Below are 15,869 nucleotides of genomic sequence, written 5' to 3' on the forward strand. Positions count from 1 at the left end.
TTTTAAAGGTGCGAACACACCAAACGCATTGGGTGCGGTGGCCATCGCGCCCAACGCACCTGATCTGGCGCTTGGTCATTGTGTGTCAAAAAATGGTTCAACGCGCCCAACGCTACGCAGATAGTCTCCCCCCGATATATTTATTACCCTAATCAACCATAGCTGCGATCAGACCCGACCCGACAGCGTTCATGTCCGCATAAAAACAACAACAACACGGCCAACAATTGTGCCAAAAGACAAATAAACAGCAACTGAACGGAACAAATAGCCTTATAACAGCATTGCAGATTCACGCCACTCGGAAATGAACACAAACAGCAAGGCAGCACCATACCAAATACATTTACAGCAGCATTGTGCGCAGGGCAGTAGAAAATAAAGACAAGTAGCCTACATTACCCTACCTGGCTGTGACGGGACCGTGGCTGGCGTAGATATAGGCATAAACACCGGTGCTTCGCTGTACTCGTTGTGAAAGTTCCCCGGACTTAACCGTTATGTTTGGGTTCATTATATGGAGGTGGTGGCCGCACACAACCGGGTGAGTTATCTAACGCTATCCGACCGGTGCTAACTTGGTTCATCGGCTAAAGCACAGCCGCACATATTCACTGAATTAACCAGGAAGCCCATTCTCCTGGTTTGCTTTCCCCACGTCTTCTAACCCAACCCCGAGCGGCTTCATATCACCAGCCAGCCGCAAATACATTTCCTACTCTGTGTTTCTCAGCCTCTGTGTTGTCCTCCCACCGTGCCGATGTCCATGACGTCGGGTCAAGCTCACCGCCGATTGGCCAACACGGCTAAACGTCACGCGTTGGAGCGTTAAAAGTTAAATTTTTTGAACTTGCGCGGTGGTGCGATGGTGCGGTGACACTTTGGTAACGCGGCTACCGCGCCCAAAGTGCCGCTTTACCGCGGCCAATGCATCATCGCGCCCAAACCAATGGTTCCCTATGCAAAAATAGGATTTTTCAACGCCGCCACCGCACCCAACGCGTTTGGTGTGTTCGCACCTTTAGTCCAGAAGAGGTGTGTTGAGTTGGAGCCCTGGTAGTTGGACTCCACTCTGTGCCTGGATTGTCTCTTTGCACTGCTAGTAGCTCTCCATAGTGCGGTTTTTACCCCCCCCCCATCAAAAGAAAGTGTCTGTTAGCAACTCTGGGTCAATAAATGTCACTCATTCTGCAATTCTAATGTAATTCTATTTCTGTGTCTGTGTGTGTAGGATGATGAGGTGGTCCTGCAGTGCTCAGCCACAATCAAAAAGGAGCAACAAAAACTCTGTCTGGCTGCTGAAGGCTTTGGAAACAGACTCTGCTTCCTTGAATCCATCTCCAACTCCAAGGTACTCATACAAGCTGGTATATTCTCCTAGTGGAGATATGGACCATCAGAGGCATAAGGGGCCACTGAATGTGAAGGGTGGAGCACATTATTGTTGCCCTGTTTATCAAAATCCCATATTGACTAAAGAAAATAAAAAAGCTATATTGATGGTATTTCAAAGGAAAATCATCATCATCATCATCATCAACCTTTATTTAAACAGGCACAAATTGCTAAGAAACAATGTCTGATTTAAGCAATGGCCTGGTATGAATAAATGGTAAAATGAAGCTTTACTAAGCCAAAATCTCACTAAACCTCAAAGGAGTGAAGAAAATTACTTAACATACAAGTTCATCGATTGTATTGCATCTTATTTCCTGAATGACAAATCCTAATCCTTCACTTACAACCACTACCTTTCTTATTGAAGAAACCAATACCTTTCTTTACCTTCTTGAGCTCGGCTTGACCGGATGATAACTGGAGTTGGACCACTCATAAAAGCTATTGATTGCTATATATTAATTTCATATAATTGTAATTGTATAATTTTTCATACTATTTCATATTAATTCATTTCCACTGTTATGCTGATGACACCCAGCTCTACCTCTCTACCAAAGCCTCGTCCACTCTCCCGCCCACTTCCCTTACTGACTGCATCTGTGAAATAAAAACCTGGTTCACCTGCAACTTTCTCAAACTCAACAGCAATACAACAGAAGTTCTCCTCATCGGCACCAAATCAACCCAGACGAAACCTGACTACTTTTCCATCACTATCGATAACACCTCAGTCTCCCCCTCCCCTCAGTTTATGAGTCTGGGTGTCATCCTCGACAGCACACTATCATTCCAAGCACACATCAATAACATCACCAGGTCTGCCTATTACCACCTACACAATATCATCCGCCTCCGCCCATCCCTCACACCCCATAGCACAGCCATCCTTGTTCACACCCTGGTAACATCACGCATCGACTACTGTAACTCCCTCCTCTTTGGTCTCCCCCTCAAGTCCATCCGTAAGCTTCAACTGGTCCAGAACTCTGCCGCTCGCATCATCACCAGAACCCCCTCCATTAATCACATCACTCCTGTTCTTCAGCAGCTTCACTGGCTCCCGGTCAAAACCCGCATCCATTTCAAGATTCTGCTCCTCACCTTCAAGGCCCTCCACAACCTCGCCCCTCCATCTATCTGTGAACTCCTGCACACCAACACACCCACTCTCCGGTCATCCTCTTCCATTCAACTCACTGTACCACCCGCCCGCTCACCATGGGGTCCAGGGCATTCAGCCGATCTGCCCCCCACCTCTGGAACACCCTCCCACCTGACATCCGTAACTCTGACACTCTCTCCACTTTTAAGTCCCGTCTAAAAACACATCTTTTTAAACTGACATATTCCATCTAATTCATTGTCTACCACCCATATAACCCCACTTGTGTAAATTGTTTCAATGTATCTTGTTCTTGTGTTTTTTATGATTGTTGATTTTGTTTTTTTTAAACAGTGCCATGTAAGGTGACCTTGGGTGCTATGAAAGGCGCCCTCAAATTAATTATTATTGTTATTATATAAAACTTTTAGCAATTTTTCTGGAGTGTGTGCTGTATAGAACTGAATTCAACCTCAATAATTCCTTGGTTGTGTTTTGCTGTTGTTTCAGAATGTGCCTCCAGACCTTTCAATCTGCACCTTTGTGTTGGAGCAGTCACTGTCGGTACGAGCCCTTCAGGAGATGCTTGCCAACACAGAGGAGAAGGCTGAGGGGGTGAGGGTAAACACACACACACAAACACACACACACACACACACACACACACACACACACACACACACACACACACACACACACACACACACACAGGTAGTTCTTAGATCAGGGATATCTATCTATAAGTAAGTAGAAAGTAATATAAGTATCCTTATACATTTGATATAGTTGATAATATATCAGCATTTTACATTTGAGCCATATCTGGAATTATCTTTGTTTAAGGCATTTGAGTTTTTTCCCCCACATGTAATTTACATGTTAATGCAGCTCAACTGATCAAATGAACATTACAGTTTAGCTTTCTTTCTTTTCAAAATAAGAGTTTGTAGAGACTTAATTCCATTTATTCATACAGCTTAACAGATACATCATTCTTATAGAGCTTTGTAGATCTCTATAAGCTCTCACTCTCTTCCTGACTGCATCAGTTTTGTGGATATTATTATTATTTATTTTTTTTCTTTTTTTGGCATTTTTTTATGCTTTATTGATAGTGTAGAGACAGGGTTGAAATGGGGCAGAGAGGGGAGTGACATGCAGAGAACGACCGTGGGCTGGAATCGAACCCGGGTCCGCTGCTGGCCGAGGCCCATGGGGGGGGCACCCTACCAACTGAGCTACGGGCGCCCCCTGTTTTGTGGATATTTTTGTCTGTATGTTTATGTATTTGTCTCTTCATAACTGTTTATCCCAGTTCTTTCTCAGTGACATTATTGTCTTGTGTAACTATTGTGTATTTTTCTCTCTGGTCAATGTCTCTCCTTCAGACTGGCCAGGGTGGCAGCCATCGCACCTTACTGTACGGACACGCTGTTTTGCTGCGACACTCCTACAGTGGAATGGTCAGGGAACACACACACACACACACACACACACACACACACACACAATTACCCTTTTTTAATTTACCAGTAAAATAACTCTACATACTATATACTTTAGGGCCACGTTGAGGAAAAATAAATTAATAAATTATGAGATTCAACTGGTATTTTAAAGATGTTATCCGTAGGATTACCATCAAATGTATTGTCTGTAAAGTTCCTATCTAACAAATAGTGAGTTAAAACAGTGGTGATTGAGCATATGACCCACTGATGAAAGCCCTTGTATTTGCTGCTTTGCCCTGTCATACTCTAGCCTGGTCCAACCAGACCATCTTACTTAATTTCATTTGTACAGAAGGCCTGGAATTGCTCAATTTACAAACTATAACTCACTTGAAGGTGGGTGTCTGTTGAAGTTTAAAACTATTTGATCTGCCCAGTGGCACTATGGATCTTCCAACCAATCGCATAACGTTTGGTCTTGACGTATGTCATGCCCCGGCTTCTGAGCCACCCCCTCTGTTTGCTGATTGGACCGCCAAAAATCTGGTGGAGAAAACCTAAGAATATACCGCAGGCCCAGACTGACTACTGAAGGGAAATGAAAATTTAGAGGAAGTAAGTAGGCGGGCGGTGCCAGGCTAGTCATATACTGCCTGGCCCAAAAAAAAGTCACACACTCTAATATTTGGTTGGACCATCTTTAGCTTTGATTAAGGTCACCATAGCACATTTTGATGAGCTTCTTTTTTGGCACATAAGGTTGCTGAACCTAGACCTGACCAACTGAAGCAAGCCAGGGACGCTTCATCTCGCTGCGCCAAATGTATGTAATCTTGCGGCGTCCATTGAGAGCCTCACGTGCACTGTGTACATACCTTTAAAGCGCAGCATAACGCGGTGCCCTTTTCTTGACATTTTTGGAACACCTGCAGAGCCCCTCCCTTGTACCTCTCAGATACAGTCATATGAAAAAGTTTGGGACCCCCTTCTAATTTTTGGGATTTTTGTTCATCATTAGCTGGGATTTCAAAGAAGCAAATTCCTTCTCATATATGACATACCTTAGGGAAACAGAAGCAATTCAGCAGTGTCATTTTGTTTATTGGAATTATAGAAAATATGCAATAGGTATCATAACAAAATTTGACTGGTGCATAAATTTGGGCACCCCAACAGAAAAATTACATCAGTACTTAGTTGAGCCTCCTTTTGCAAAAATAACAGCCTCTTGACGCCTTCGGTAGCCTGTGATGAGTGTCTGGATCCTGGATGGAGGTATTTTGAACATTCTTACATACTAAAGCGATCCAGTTCAGTTCAATGTGATGGCTGCCGAGCATGGAAAGCCCGCTTCAAATCATCCCATAGATTTTCGATGATATTCAAGTCATTGGACTGCGACGGCCATATCAGAACATTGTACTTTTCCCTCTGCAGGAATTTGAACTGTGTTAAGGGTCATTGTCTTGTTGGAATATCCAACCCCTGGGCAACTTCAACTTTGTGACTGATGCTTGAACATTATCCTGAATAATTTGTTGAAACTGGGTTGAAATCATCCGACTATCGACTTTACCCAGGGCCCCAGTCCCTGAAGTGGCCACAGCATGATGAAACCTCCACCAAATTTGACAGCAGGTAGCAGGTGTTTTTCTTGGACTGCAGTTTTCTTCTTTCGCCATGCAAAGCGCTTTTTATAAAGACCAAATAACTTAATTTTGTCATCAGTCCAAAGCATTTTCTTCCAATATGAATCTGGCTTGTATAAATGAGCTTTTGCATACTCCATGCATTTTGTATCTGTGGCGTGGGCGCAGAAAGGGCTTCCTTCTCATCACCCGGCCATACAGATGTTTTGGTGCAAATTGCGCTGAATTGTTGAACGATGTACAGATAGACAATCTGCAGCCAGATGTTCTTGTAGGTCTTTGGAGGTGATCTGTGGGTTGTGTGCAACCATTCTCACAATCCTCCACCTATGCGCTCCTGTTTTTTTCTTGGTCTGCCATGCCTGGGTTTAACTGCCACTGTGCCTGTGTCCTTCCATTTCCTGACAACGTTCCCTACAGTCGAAATTGACAATTGAAACCTTTGGGAAAGCTTCTTATCGCCTTCCCCTAAACCATGACAATGAATAATCTTTGTTTTTCAGATCTTTTGGGAGCTGCTTTGATGATCCCATTCTGTCTCACTTCAGCAGAGAGTCAAAGAGAAGTGCAACTTGCATTTAGGCACCTAAAATACCTTTTCTCATGATTAAACAGACATTTCTATGAGGTTCAACACTTAACAACATAATCCAACCAATTTTGTGTTTAAAGTCATCAGTTTTACATGCTGTTACAGGCATTAAAATCAACAAAACCACAAGGGTTCCTATATTTTTGCACAGCCAGTTTTTCACATTTTATTTTATTTCATACAACTAAATACTGCTTTTCAAAAAATCTTTGTTTGGAAAACATCCCAGTACTTAGCTGTTCCTGGTAAATTAAAGACATACCACTTTTATCTTTTTTTTTATGAAAGCAGAGTCAATTATAATGCCGGCTGAGAGGGGTTCCCAAACTTTTTCATATGACTGTACATAAAAAGAAAATAAAGAAAGTGACCTGTAAATCAATCTATGTGTTTTTTTATTCATGCTTCTTACCAATTAAAATAGTTTGAAAAAAAGATAAAGATTATTAAAGCGGCTACGAGTAACATTTAAATATATTTTAAACAGCCTTATGTTTCCTCTGATAATCATAAATTACCTTTAACAGCAAACGAGACCATCAGTGCAAAGAAAGACGTTTTTAAATAGTTTTTATTACTGCTTTTGGTCTGGTCGCACACCCAGTCCGATTTTCGGTTCGCTCGTGCAGGCTCTATGGTCACATATCCATATTAGTCGCAGATTTCAGTGTGGCGCAGCAACGTGATTTGAGAAGCCTATCCCTCCAGGTGAGGGAAGGGGAGCGGGAGCCTTGTTTGAGACAGTTATTTGTCGTCACAATGACTGATAACGGGGCTGAACCATCAAAGAACAAAATTAAAATGCAATGAAGAAAAGCTATAAGGGAGAGTGATATAGGCTACGGCGGGGACGAGGGCGTTGCCAAGCAACGTGTATACAATTTCACGAGAGCGAAACTAGACTGCAGTGTTTACTCCTAAATGAATGAGCGGTTGGTACTAACACACAGTTTGCTTTGCTTCACCATCATCAGATAACCATTATCTGAAATAGTCATTATTTACATCAACAACACAAACACATTACCTCATCGTGATCCATACTAACTGCCGTCTCTCGTTCATTCGCTTTCTGTGAGGACACGTCTTTCAGCTCCGTGAGAGAGAGAGAGTAGTTAGGTGACACTGCTGCATCTACTCATTGCAATCAGGTGTGTGTGGCAGTGACTGGCATTAGTTGATGCAGTGTCAAAACCACTCTCACGGAGCCGAAAAGAGTCCTCACACTTTCAACACACGGACATGCACTATATTGCGCCCTTCTCAGTTCACACTCGCACGCCTGTCACGCGCTAATAAACAGCTTTGCGACAGCGTGCGTCGTAAATTACTCTCACAGGTACTCCTGAGGGTGCTCTACAAATAAGCCTCTGGGACCATATAAGTCCTCCTGGAAATATTTTTTGCTAAAACAGGTTTTTAACCAAAACTTGCTCAAATGTCACTGTATCTACACCAAATTTCTCACCGAGCCCAAAACGTTTACGCAAGGGCGGAGCTTAGCGGCTCATTCACCATAGGTCCTATCATCATAAAACTTGCTGGATATGTGCAGAACACATGTGTCCCGCAAGTCTTTTAAGCCTTGACAGTCGAAATGTTATACTGCTTTTTTGGGGTGGTATTGTGATTTACATATAGTCCACTATACATGAACTATGATATATTTCCTCAGACTAGCCGAAAGAACTAAAACTCTGATTTGACCCGTCTGGGTATCCAGATAGGACAACTGTTGTGTCATGAGGTTTAGCACACACCTTTGCTTTTCTCCTTGTCAATCGTGTCAAAGAAGTCAAACTGCACAAGGAACTGAGGAAACTCTTATCTGAAACACGGAAACATAAATTATGACGGAACCAAGGATTGATCTCATAGCAAATATTGAGGACCAACACATACACTCACCGGCCACTTTATTAGGTACACCTGTTCAATGGCTTATAATAACAAAAAGCTTATCAGCCAATCACAGGGCAGCAATTTAATGCATTTAGGCATTTAGACGTGTTCGAGCCAATGTACTGAAATCAAACCGAGCATCAGAATGGGGAAGAAAGGGGGTTTAGGTGACTTTGAACATGGCATGGTTGATGGTGCACGGCAGGATGGATCCATACTTTCATGTTGTTAACGCCAAATTCTGAACCTGCCATCTGAATGTCGCTACTGAAATCGAGACTCTTCAGACCAGGCATGATTTTTCAATCTTCTTTTGTCCAATATTGGTGATCCTGTGAGAATTTTAGCCTCATTTTCCTGTTTTTAGCTGACAGGAGTGGCACCCGGTGGGGTCTTCTGTTGCTGTTACCCATCTGCTTCAAGGTTGGTCGTGTTTTGGGTTCAGAGATGGTATTCTGCATACCCTGGTTGTAAAGAGTGGTTATTTGAGTTACTGGTGCCTTTCTATCATCTCGAACCAGTATGCCCATCCTCCACTGACCTCTGACTTCAACAAGGCATTTTACGTCCACACAAATGTCGCTGACTGGATATTTTTTCTTTTTCGAACCATTCTCTGTAAACCCTAGAGATGGTTTAGAGTGAAATTCCCAGTAGATCAGCAGTTTCTGAAATACTCATACCAGCCCTCCTGGCACCCTCAACATTGCCATGTTCAAAGTCACTTAAACCCCTTTCTTCCCCATTCTGTTGCTCGGTTTCAACCTCAATAAGTTGCCCCGTCCAGGTCTACATGCCTAAATGCATTGAGTTGCTGACATGTGATTGGCTGATTAGTTATATGTGTTAACAAGAAAATTAACCGCTGTACCTAATAAAGTGGCCGGTGAGTGTATATTAAAATCCCTCCAGCGCCCTTACACAAATCAATAAGCTGTAGAGTTAGTAGATGATGGTGTTGATCAGAATGTTTGAGTGAATGGATTGTGTTTCTCTGTTTAGTACCTGTGCTGTCTGTCCACCTCCCGCTCATCCACAGACAAACTGGCTTTTGATGTGGGACTCCAGGAAGATACCACAGGTAGGAGGCAATATATTTATTTCACTATTTGGCTTTTTATTATAACATAGTGGGAATTATGTTTATAGTAAAAACATCACTAACCTTCAGTTATTTTGAACATCTGCTGTTAGCCAGACAGAAAACCCATGACAAACTACAACCTACTAGGGGTGTACATGTGTACACGTGTAGCCGGTTAGTAAATCATAACCGTTTAGGAAAAATCAATAAACGAAAACCGTTTTTGTTTTTTTAAGTTTGGAAAATTACTTCGGTAACGCTTTATACTAAGGTTCTTGTAGTAGGCCTTAGTTAATAGGTAATAAGCTAATTAGATGCTTATTAACATTAGTTTGTGTTAAGACTATATATAAGTGTTAATAATAACATAATAAACACGTTGACAGTGTGATTATAAGACTTTTATAAGCACTTATAAGAAACTTCTTAACTATTTATTGATTGCTTAATAGCATTAATAAAAGTCTTGAGTTTCTGATAGCTGTTAATAAAAGCGTTACAATCCTATTTATTGAGTCTTACTAACTTGCCTATTATGTCATTGTTAAACCTTTACTAAGCATTGTTTGTTGCTTTATGAAGGTAAACACATCTTTATTAATCAATTATTAGCAGTTAACTATGCTCTATGAACAATGCTTATTAAGGTTAATAAGTCCTTTATTAAACAGGTAATAATGCATTTTGAAGGTACTGGATCTAAAGCGAGAGCAATGCTTATTAAGGTTAATAAGTCCTTTATTAAACAGGTAATAACGCTTAAGCACAAAAACACACTTTAAGATAGCTCTTTTGAAAAATATATTTTTATTTTCCTTTAAAATCTTCAGAACTTCAATGAAAAATATTCTTGAAAATCAATAATTAAGGAAAAAAATCACATAGCTGCATTTGTAAAAATCAGATTTTTTTCCAGAACTTTCAGAAACAACATTTTACTAAGTGTAAAAAAAAATAACTTTTGTAAAAAAAAATGCTGCCTGACATCGATTCAAGTGTCCAATGATTAAGACTGGACTATTAATTTAAAATATTAAATGAATAAGAACAACAAAACAATTAAACAAGTAGAGCAAAAAAAACTTCCATCAAACAATAATTTAAAAAAAAAATGTTGTAGGGAAAACAATATAAAACGACGTGGGGTTGTATGAGTTGCTTCTGCATATTGAATCTGTAACCTTATGGAGATGGCAATCATCACTATGAGACTTTAGGCGAGACGTTGCTGTATCAGAAGTCAGCATTATACTGTTGCAGATAGGACAAGCAGAACAGTGCCTTTTCACCACATATATAATTGCTAACCTAACAAATACAAGTCCATTCAATTGTTCTCTAAATGTAGGATTTTGTCAGTTTGGTTCGGCCATGTATTACTACGTAAATCAGCTGCTTTAACTCAAATTTGATGATTTATTCGCTGCTCTGCACCGACACGAGATGGTGTGTTAATACATGGCTGAACTACACTCGAAAAGAAGTGCAAAAATAAATGGCTGTCTGGTTGCAAACTAAAGCAGTGAAATTATTAATGCATACAGTATGTGGTAAAAAAAAAAAAAAAAGCCCTCTACTGCTGGCCCCCTCTGCAACAGTACAATGCTGACTTCTGCTATACTTCCTCTTCCCATCGTCTGAGGAGGAGTCAGACGACAACGGACTTGACTCAGACAAATCCGAGTCAGGCTTTTCCGTAGCCTCAGGGAAAGGTTGAGTCAGGCTGGTCTTTCTTGTTACTGTATAAAGACAACACAAAGAAACATTGATCACAATTAGACAGATAGCAGACAGGTTACAATAAGCATTTAAGCCATTTGCACATGAAATCTGCAAAAGGGGGTGCAGTATCAAAGTAAATTGTGTCTGTAATGGTGAAAATGATTGAAAAAATCTCTCTCCGTTGTCAGGTCTTTTATTTTTTCATCCTGGCATTTTAATTTAAACCTGGCCAGCTCATGTTTATATATATGTAGACCCAGTTTGGCAGTTGGGGCCATTTGGGCAGCACCTGGGGTCAGCACAGAAATAACCATTCAGGATTATTTTGAATCTGTATCATGGACTAGACCGATTTTGGAGCATTACTTGGCCCCTTCCTGACAAGCTAGCATGACAAAACTGTTAGTAATAGATACTATTCTGCTCTTGCTCTCGGTTAGCTTAGCTTAGCAGATAGCTAACAGGAAGTTGGTTCCTTGAAATAAAGGCCAGGATACAAGATAGGGTTACTTCAGATGTTTTGTAAAACTGTAGAAAACTTACAAAAAACGGACTTTACAATATATTCATACAAATGAACACACACTATACAAAAGCTACAACTAGTTTAACACTTACATAAAACAAATGAGCAGCCATTAAAGAGGACCTATTATACTACTTTTCTGGTCTTCATTTCTTGTTTTACACTGCTATAGAGCAACCTGACACGAATCACATCACAAAAAACTATGTAGATTTTCGAGAAGCTCTTTCTCTTATTTTGGCGATCCAGCATGCCTGTGCTTCGGCCATCTCCGCTCCCCTCCCCATCATAGATTGTGAAAAATATACAACGTTCTCGGGGCATCTAATTTTAACACTCACTCAACATGTGCGCGCACACAAAGAGGTGAAAGAATCACTTCAGAGCAAAAACAAATATATTATGCTCATTATGCTAGATGCCAAAAGACAACATTTTGGAAAGAGGGATAAAAATCAGTGACTTTACTAAGATATGGCGCTGCAAACCAAACTCAGAAAACTAATTTTTGAAGGTAGGCTACTGTGGTAGATTTGAATAGCCCCTATAATATCAGAGTTGCTGAGCAAAGGCCTTTGAATGTTAAGAGGTCACGGTGAGGGACGAGAACAACCTTTTAATAGCAACTGTTGCTGGGACCTGTGATATGAAACCATATGCCTATTTTAGGAGAACCAGCATGTCAAGGTCTTGATATAAAAACTGCTCACAGGCATGGGCTAACAGTCTTTGGGGGATAGCCCCCCTGCTCACGCTACCATAAAGTCCTCTGTTATGTTTGTTGGAACCTCTGAAATAAACCTGGAACATTGATTTAAACAGTCCAGCCTCGCCTTTGTCTTTGTCACATGGAAAACATCCGGCTACCACACTACTTCAACTAGAAAAACAGTAAAGCTAATCAAATACCTTCACCGCTCTAACATTGTATATGTCGTTTTTCTAATTCTCATTGTATCCACCTTGACAAGATATAGTACTTAGTAACTGTTAAAAAGGACTTATTACCTTTATAGGAGCCACATCCAATATGTGTGCTGCTCCTGGTGCGGTTTGACTCCCGGGTGACTTGTTGACGCGCTGTGTCTCAATGTTTGTAGTTGTGGTTGCTAAAGCAATGACTGAACCAAGCGATCATCTCCGGTGCACACCGTTTATTTTGCTTACCAAGACACCAATTACGGTACATGTGATTACGGAATACATTTGTTAAGTTCCTCAGTGATAACAACTGTCACAATTGAGCTTCCAGCGGTCAAAAACCGTGAGCCCTTCCGGGGTCAAACAACAAACAAACAATCAAGTGACACACCTTTTATACCTGTGCCCCAGGCAATAGGGCAGTGACACCAGGTGGACAACACATGACATGACAACGTATAGATACCCAAAAATGGCTCTTACATTCCGGCCCCTAATTGCTAGTGACGGATGGAACTAACAATTCAAACTAAATAAACAAAGAGCCATTATGCATTATGCATTACTGCATTAACAGACCTCTTTGGCTGCCTTTCATAGACGGTTTGGTCACCGGTCCTTGCAAACAAGGACCCTCTTTGTGATAGTGTTCCTGCTGAACTATGGTTTCATGAGTGGGAGCTTCCTCCAGCAAAGTGATGTGAGCTAATCCTGGTTTGCCCATTGAGAATACCTGTTCTCCATCGCATTCTCTCTCTAGCTTCAAGGTCTTCACAAGCCTTTTGGTACAGCTGGAGTTTGTGATCTTTGGTGGTAGAATATTCTTCACCTTGGAGCAGTTGGATGGTTCCGTCTCCATTTGCATGGTCAGACTGAAGCGTTTCCTCCAGTTTATTCGCTTCGATCCTATTCACCAGAGCAGAGGAGAACTCTGCCTCCATGGTGCCACTGTTTTCATTCAGTGGACCACTCACTGACCATCCCATCACCGTCCTGATAGCATACGGGCCATTCCCACAGCTGCTGACGACCTCCCTTGGTTCCAGTAACCTTGGAGCATTGGTTCCAATCAATAGGTCGACGTTTGCCTCAATACTTTGGATGTTAACCTCTGCTAAGTATGGCCACTTAGACAGATCTTCCTGTGTCACTCTGTCGTCAGCAGTCACTGGCATCTTCTCCTGTATGAGAACGTCTGGCAGCGCAAAGAAATCACTGCTGTCGAGAGCAGCAATCTCTAGACCAGCCACAGAGTAAGCAGTTTCAACTCTTTCTTGACCCATTGTTCTTAGTAGAAAGCTGGTTCTTTTACCTGCAGCATTCAGCTTCTTCGCTAGGTGTTCAGAGCAGAATGTGCCTGAGCTGCCAGGATCAAGGAACGCATATGTTGTAATTATATGATTTCCATTAGAAGCCTTCACCTTTACAGGAAGAATAGACAGAGCAGACTGGACCTTACCGGACCCTGTAAGTCCACATGTTGTGACTACAGCAGGCTGTTCATTGGCAGGTTCCTCTTGCTGGTCCAGAGTTGGTTGCCTTTCTATTTGAAGCAAGGTAGGGTGAGTTTGACCACAGATGTTACATTTCATGCGCCTCTCACAGTCACGGCTCATGTGACCCACGCATAAACATGCGAAGCAAACTCCCTTTTCGCGCAAAAATTGAATTTTGTCCTCATGTCCTTTTCCAATGAGTTCCTCACACTCGTCCAATGAATGCCCACGAGCACAGTAGAGGCATCCAGCTTTCTCCATTTTTGCTTGTTCTTTCATTTTTTCAGTGAAGTTTGTAGAAGCTATGGTGGTGGCGAGGGGAGATTGTATTATCCCTTTTAGGAAGAGTGTATTTGGCCATACCTCTTTCTCTGTTCGTGCAGCTACTGAGTGGAACCTCACCCCCATAGCCATCAGAAATCTGACCCCATATAGGTCATTCAAATGCCAGTTAAAGAAATGGCTCATTGATAACCAGAGCTGTTTACATTATCATTAACCTGTTCATGTTATTGTCTGCTGTTGTCTGATTGTTGCTCTGCTGTGTTTTTATTGTATATTTTAGCTTAATAGTACTTTTTTACTTTACTTACTTTTTAATAGTACGTTTTACTATTGGTGTGTTGTGTTATATAAATGTGTAACTTATTTTCTTTTAGGGTGACTTTTACCATCGGTCTAGGGACTGCAGATGAAAAATAGCCTTCTGGCTAATTCTGGCATATTGACAGAAATGTTTGATAATATGCACTGTCCCTGTATTAAATAAATAAACAATACTCTCCTTAGCTCTGTTCCTGGGCTGTGCGGTAAACCCGTTGAAAGTCTTTGGCCCTGCAGCTCCAAAACCGGGGTCCTGTATGTTGCCAAACAATGGGTCTGACAGAATTCTGACATGGCATTCAACAAACGACACTAGGTCCTTGATGTGTGATCTGTCGTTTGTTCTTTCCATAATGTCATGAGCTCTGGCTCTCCCACTGGTCTCTCATCTTAAACGGTAGCTTGGAAATAATGGCCCTCATGTTAACTGGCATATCCAGTTCCTGTAAGTATTGGAGCTCCTCCATAGCGTTGCAGCAACCACGCAAAAACAATGAATAGGCTTGGAGCGCATCCACATCTTCAGGGTTTAATTGATTGCAAGGCCAATGCTTTCTCCATATAAGCAGTTGCAATCCTATAGTGGTTGCCAAAGTGTTCTTGTAAGAGGACCCTTTGCCACTCCATAGCCACTCTCAGGATCCATATGCTGGCAGCTCCGCACCAACTCTCGCGGCTGTCCTCTGGTATATTGCTCCAGGTAGTATAGGCAATCGGCTTTGCTTGCCTTTCCTTCCACTCCTTGCTCGAATGCCTTTATGAATGACCTGTATGTGAGAGGGTGTCCTTCAAAGGTGGGAATATCTCTCGGTGGTAGAGACAAGTAGTGCTGTTGTTGCACCAGAGCAGCAGTAATTTCATTTTGCTTGTGCATGATATGAATTATGTCGTCTGACGGATTTGGATTACTACCATATTGTCTTGGTTCGTTATTTGACTGAGCAACTGTAGGCTGGCACTGTGCATTGCTGTGATGTTGCCATGATGTTTCCTAACAATTGCACAGGTTGTTTTGGCTGCAACGGACAGGTTGTTTTGGCCATACGTCCATTGATGTTGGTTTGTCGGGTGGTAATGATGATTGTGTCCAGTGAATTGTTGCACAGGCCTGCATGTAGGCTCATACTCCTTTGCCATGGGGTTTAGGGCAATGGCAGAGTCCTTTTTTCCCTTTCAAAATAGGAATTCATACCATCTGAGCCTTTGGACGAATAACCTTTTGTTTCCCATGCCTGCAGTACTGCCAACTTTTGCATTAGATGCAGCAAGGTCAGATTCCAAGTCAAGCTCCTCTCTTTCCTCCTCAGCTGTTGTTGCTGCTCCTCCATCTTGCTTTTGAGCTGTTGTTGCTGTTCCTCCAAAGCATGTTTTCTTTGAGGACAGCTTGGCGAGCAAGAAGTGCAGCTGTCTCGGCCTCGGC

The 15,869-nt window shown here is 41.9% G+C and overlaps 1 protein-coding gene across 1 annotated transcript in view; it reads left to right on the forward strand.

The window, feature by feature from the left end:
• The window catches only part of ryr2a (ryanodine receptor 2a (cardiac)), a gene marked incomplete at both ends in the record, with an annotated part of 671,945 nt that overhangs the window by 60,930 nt on the left and 595,146 nt on the right, over positions 1-15,869 (forward strand). Inside the window, 4 exons of the mRNA XM_080049015.1 lie at positions 1,232-1,351; positions 3,014-3,118; positions 3,892-3,966; positions 9,100-9,178. Of these exons, the coding sequence (XP_079905141.1) occupies positions 1,232-1,351; positions 3,014-3,118; positions 3,892-3,966; positions 9,100-9,178 (379 nt within the window). The remainder of the gene's footprint in view (positions 1-1,231; positions 1,352-3,013; positions 3,119-3,891; positions 3,967-9,099; positions 9,179-15,869) is intronic.

The sequence above is a fragment of the Ammodytes marinus genome (assembly GCF_949987685.1).
Source record: "Ammodytes marinus genome assembly, chromosome: 20".
NCBI lineage: Eukaryota > Metazoa > Chordata > Actinopteri > Uranoscopiformes > Ammodytidae > Ammodytes > Ammodytes marinus.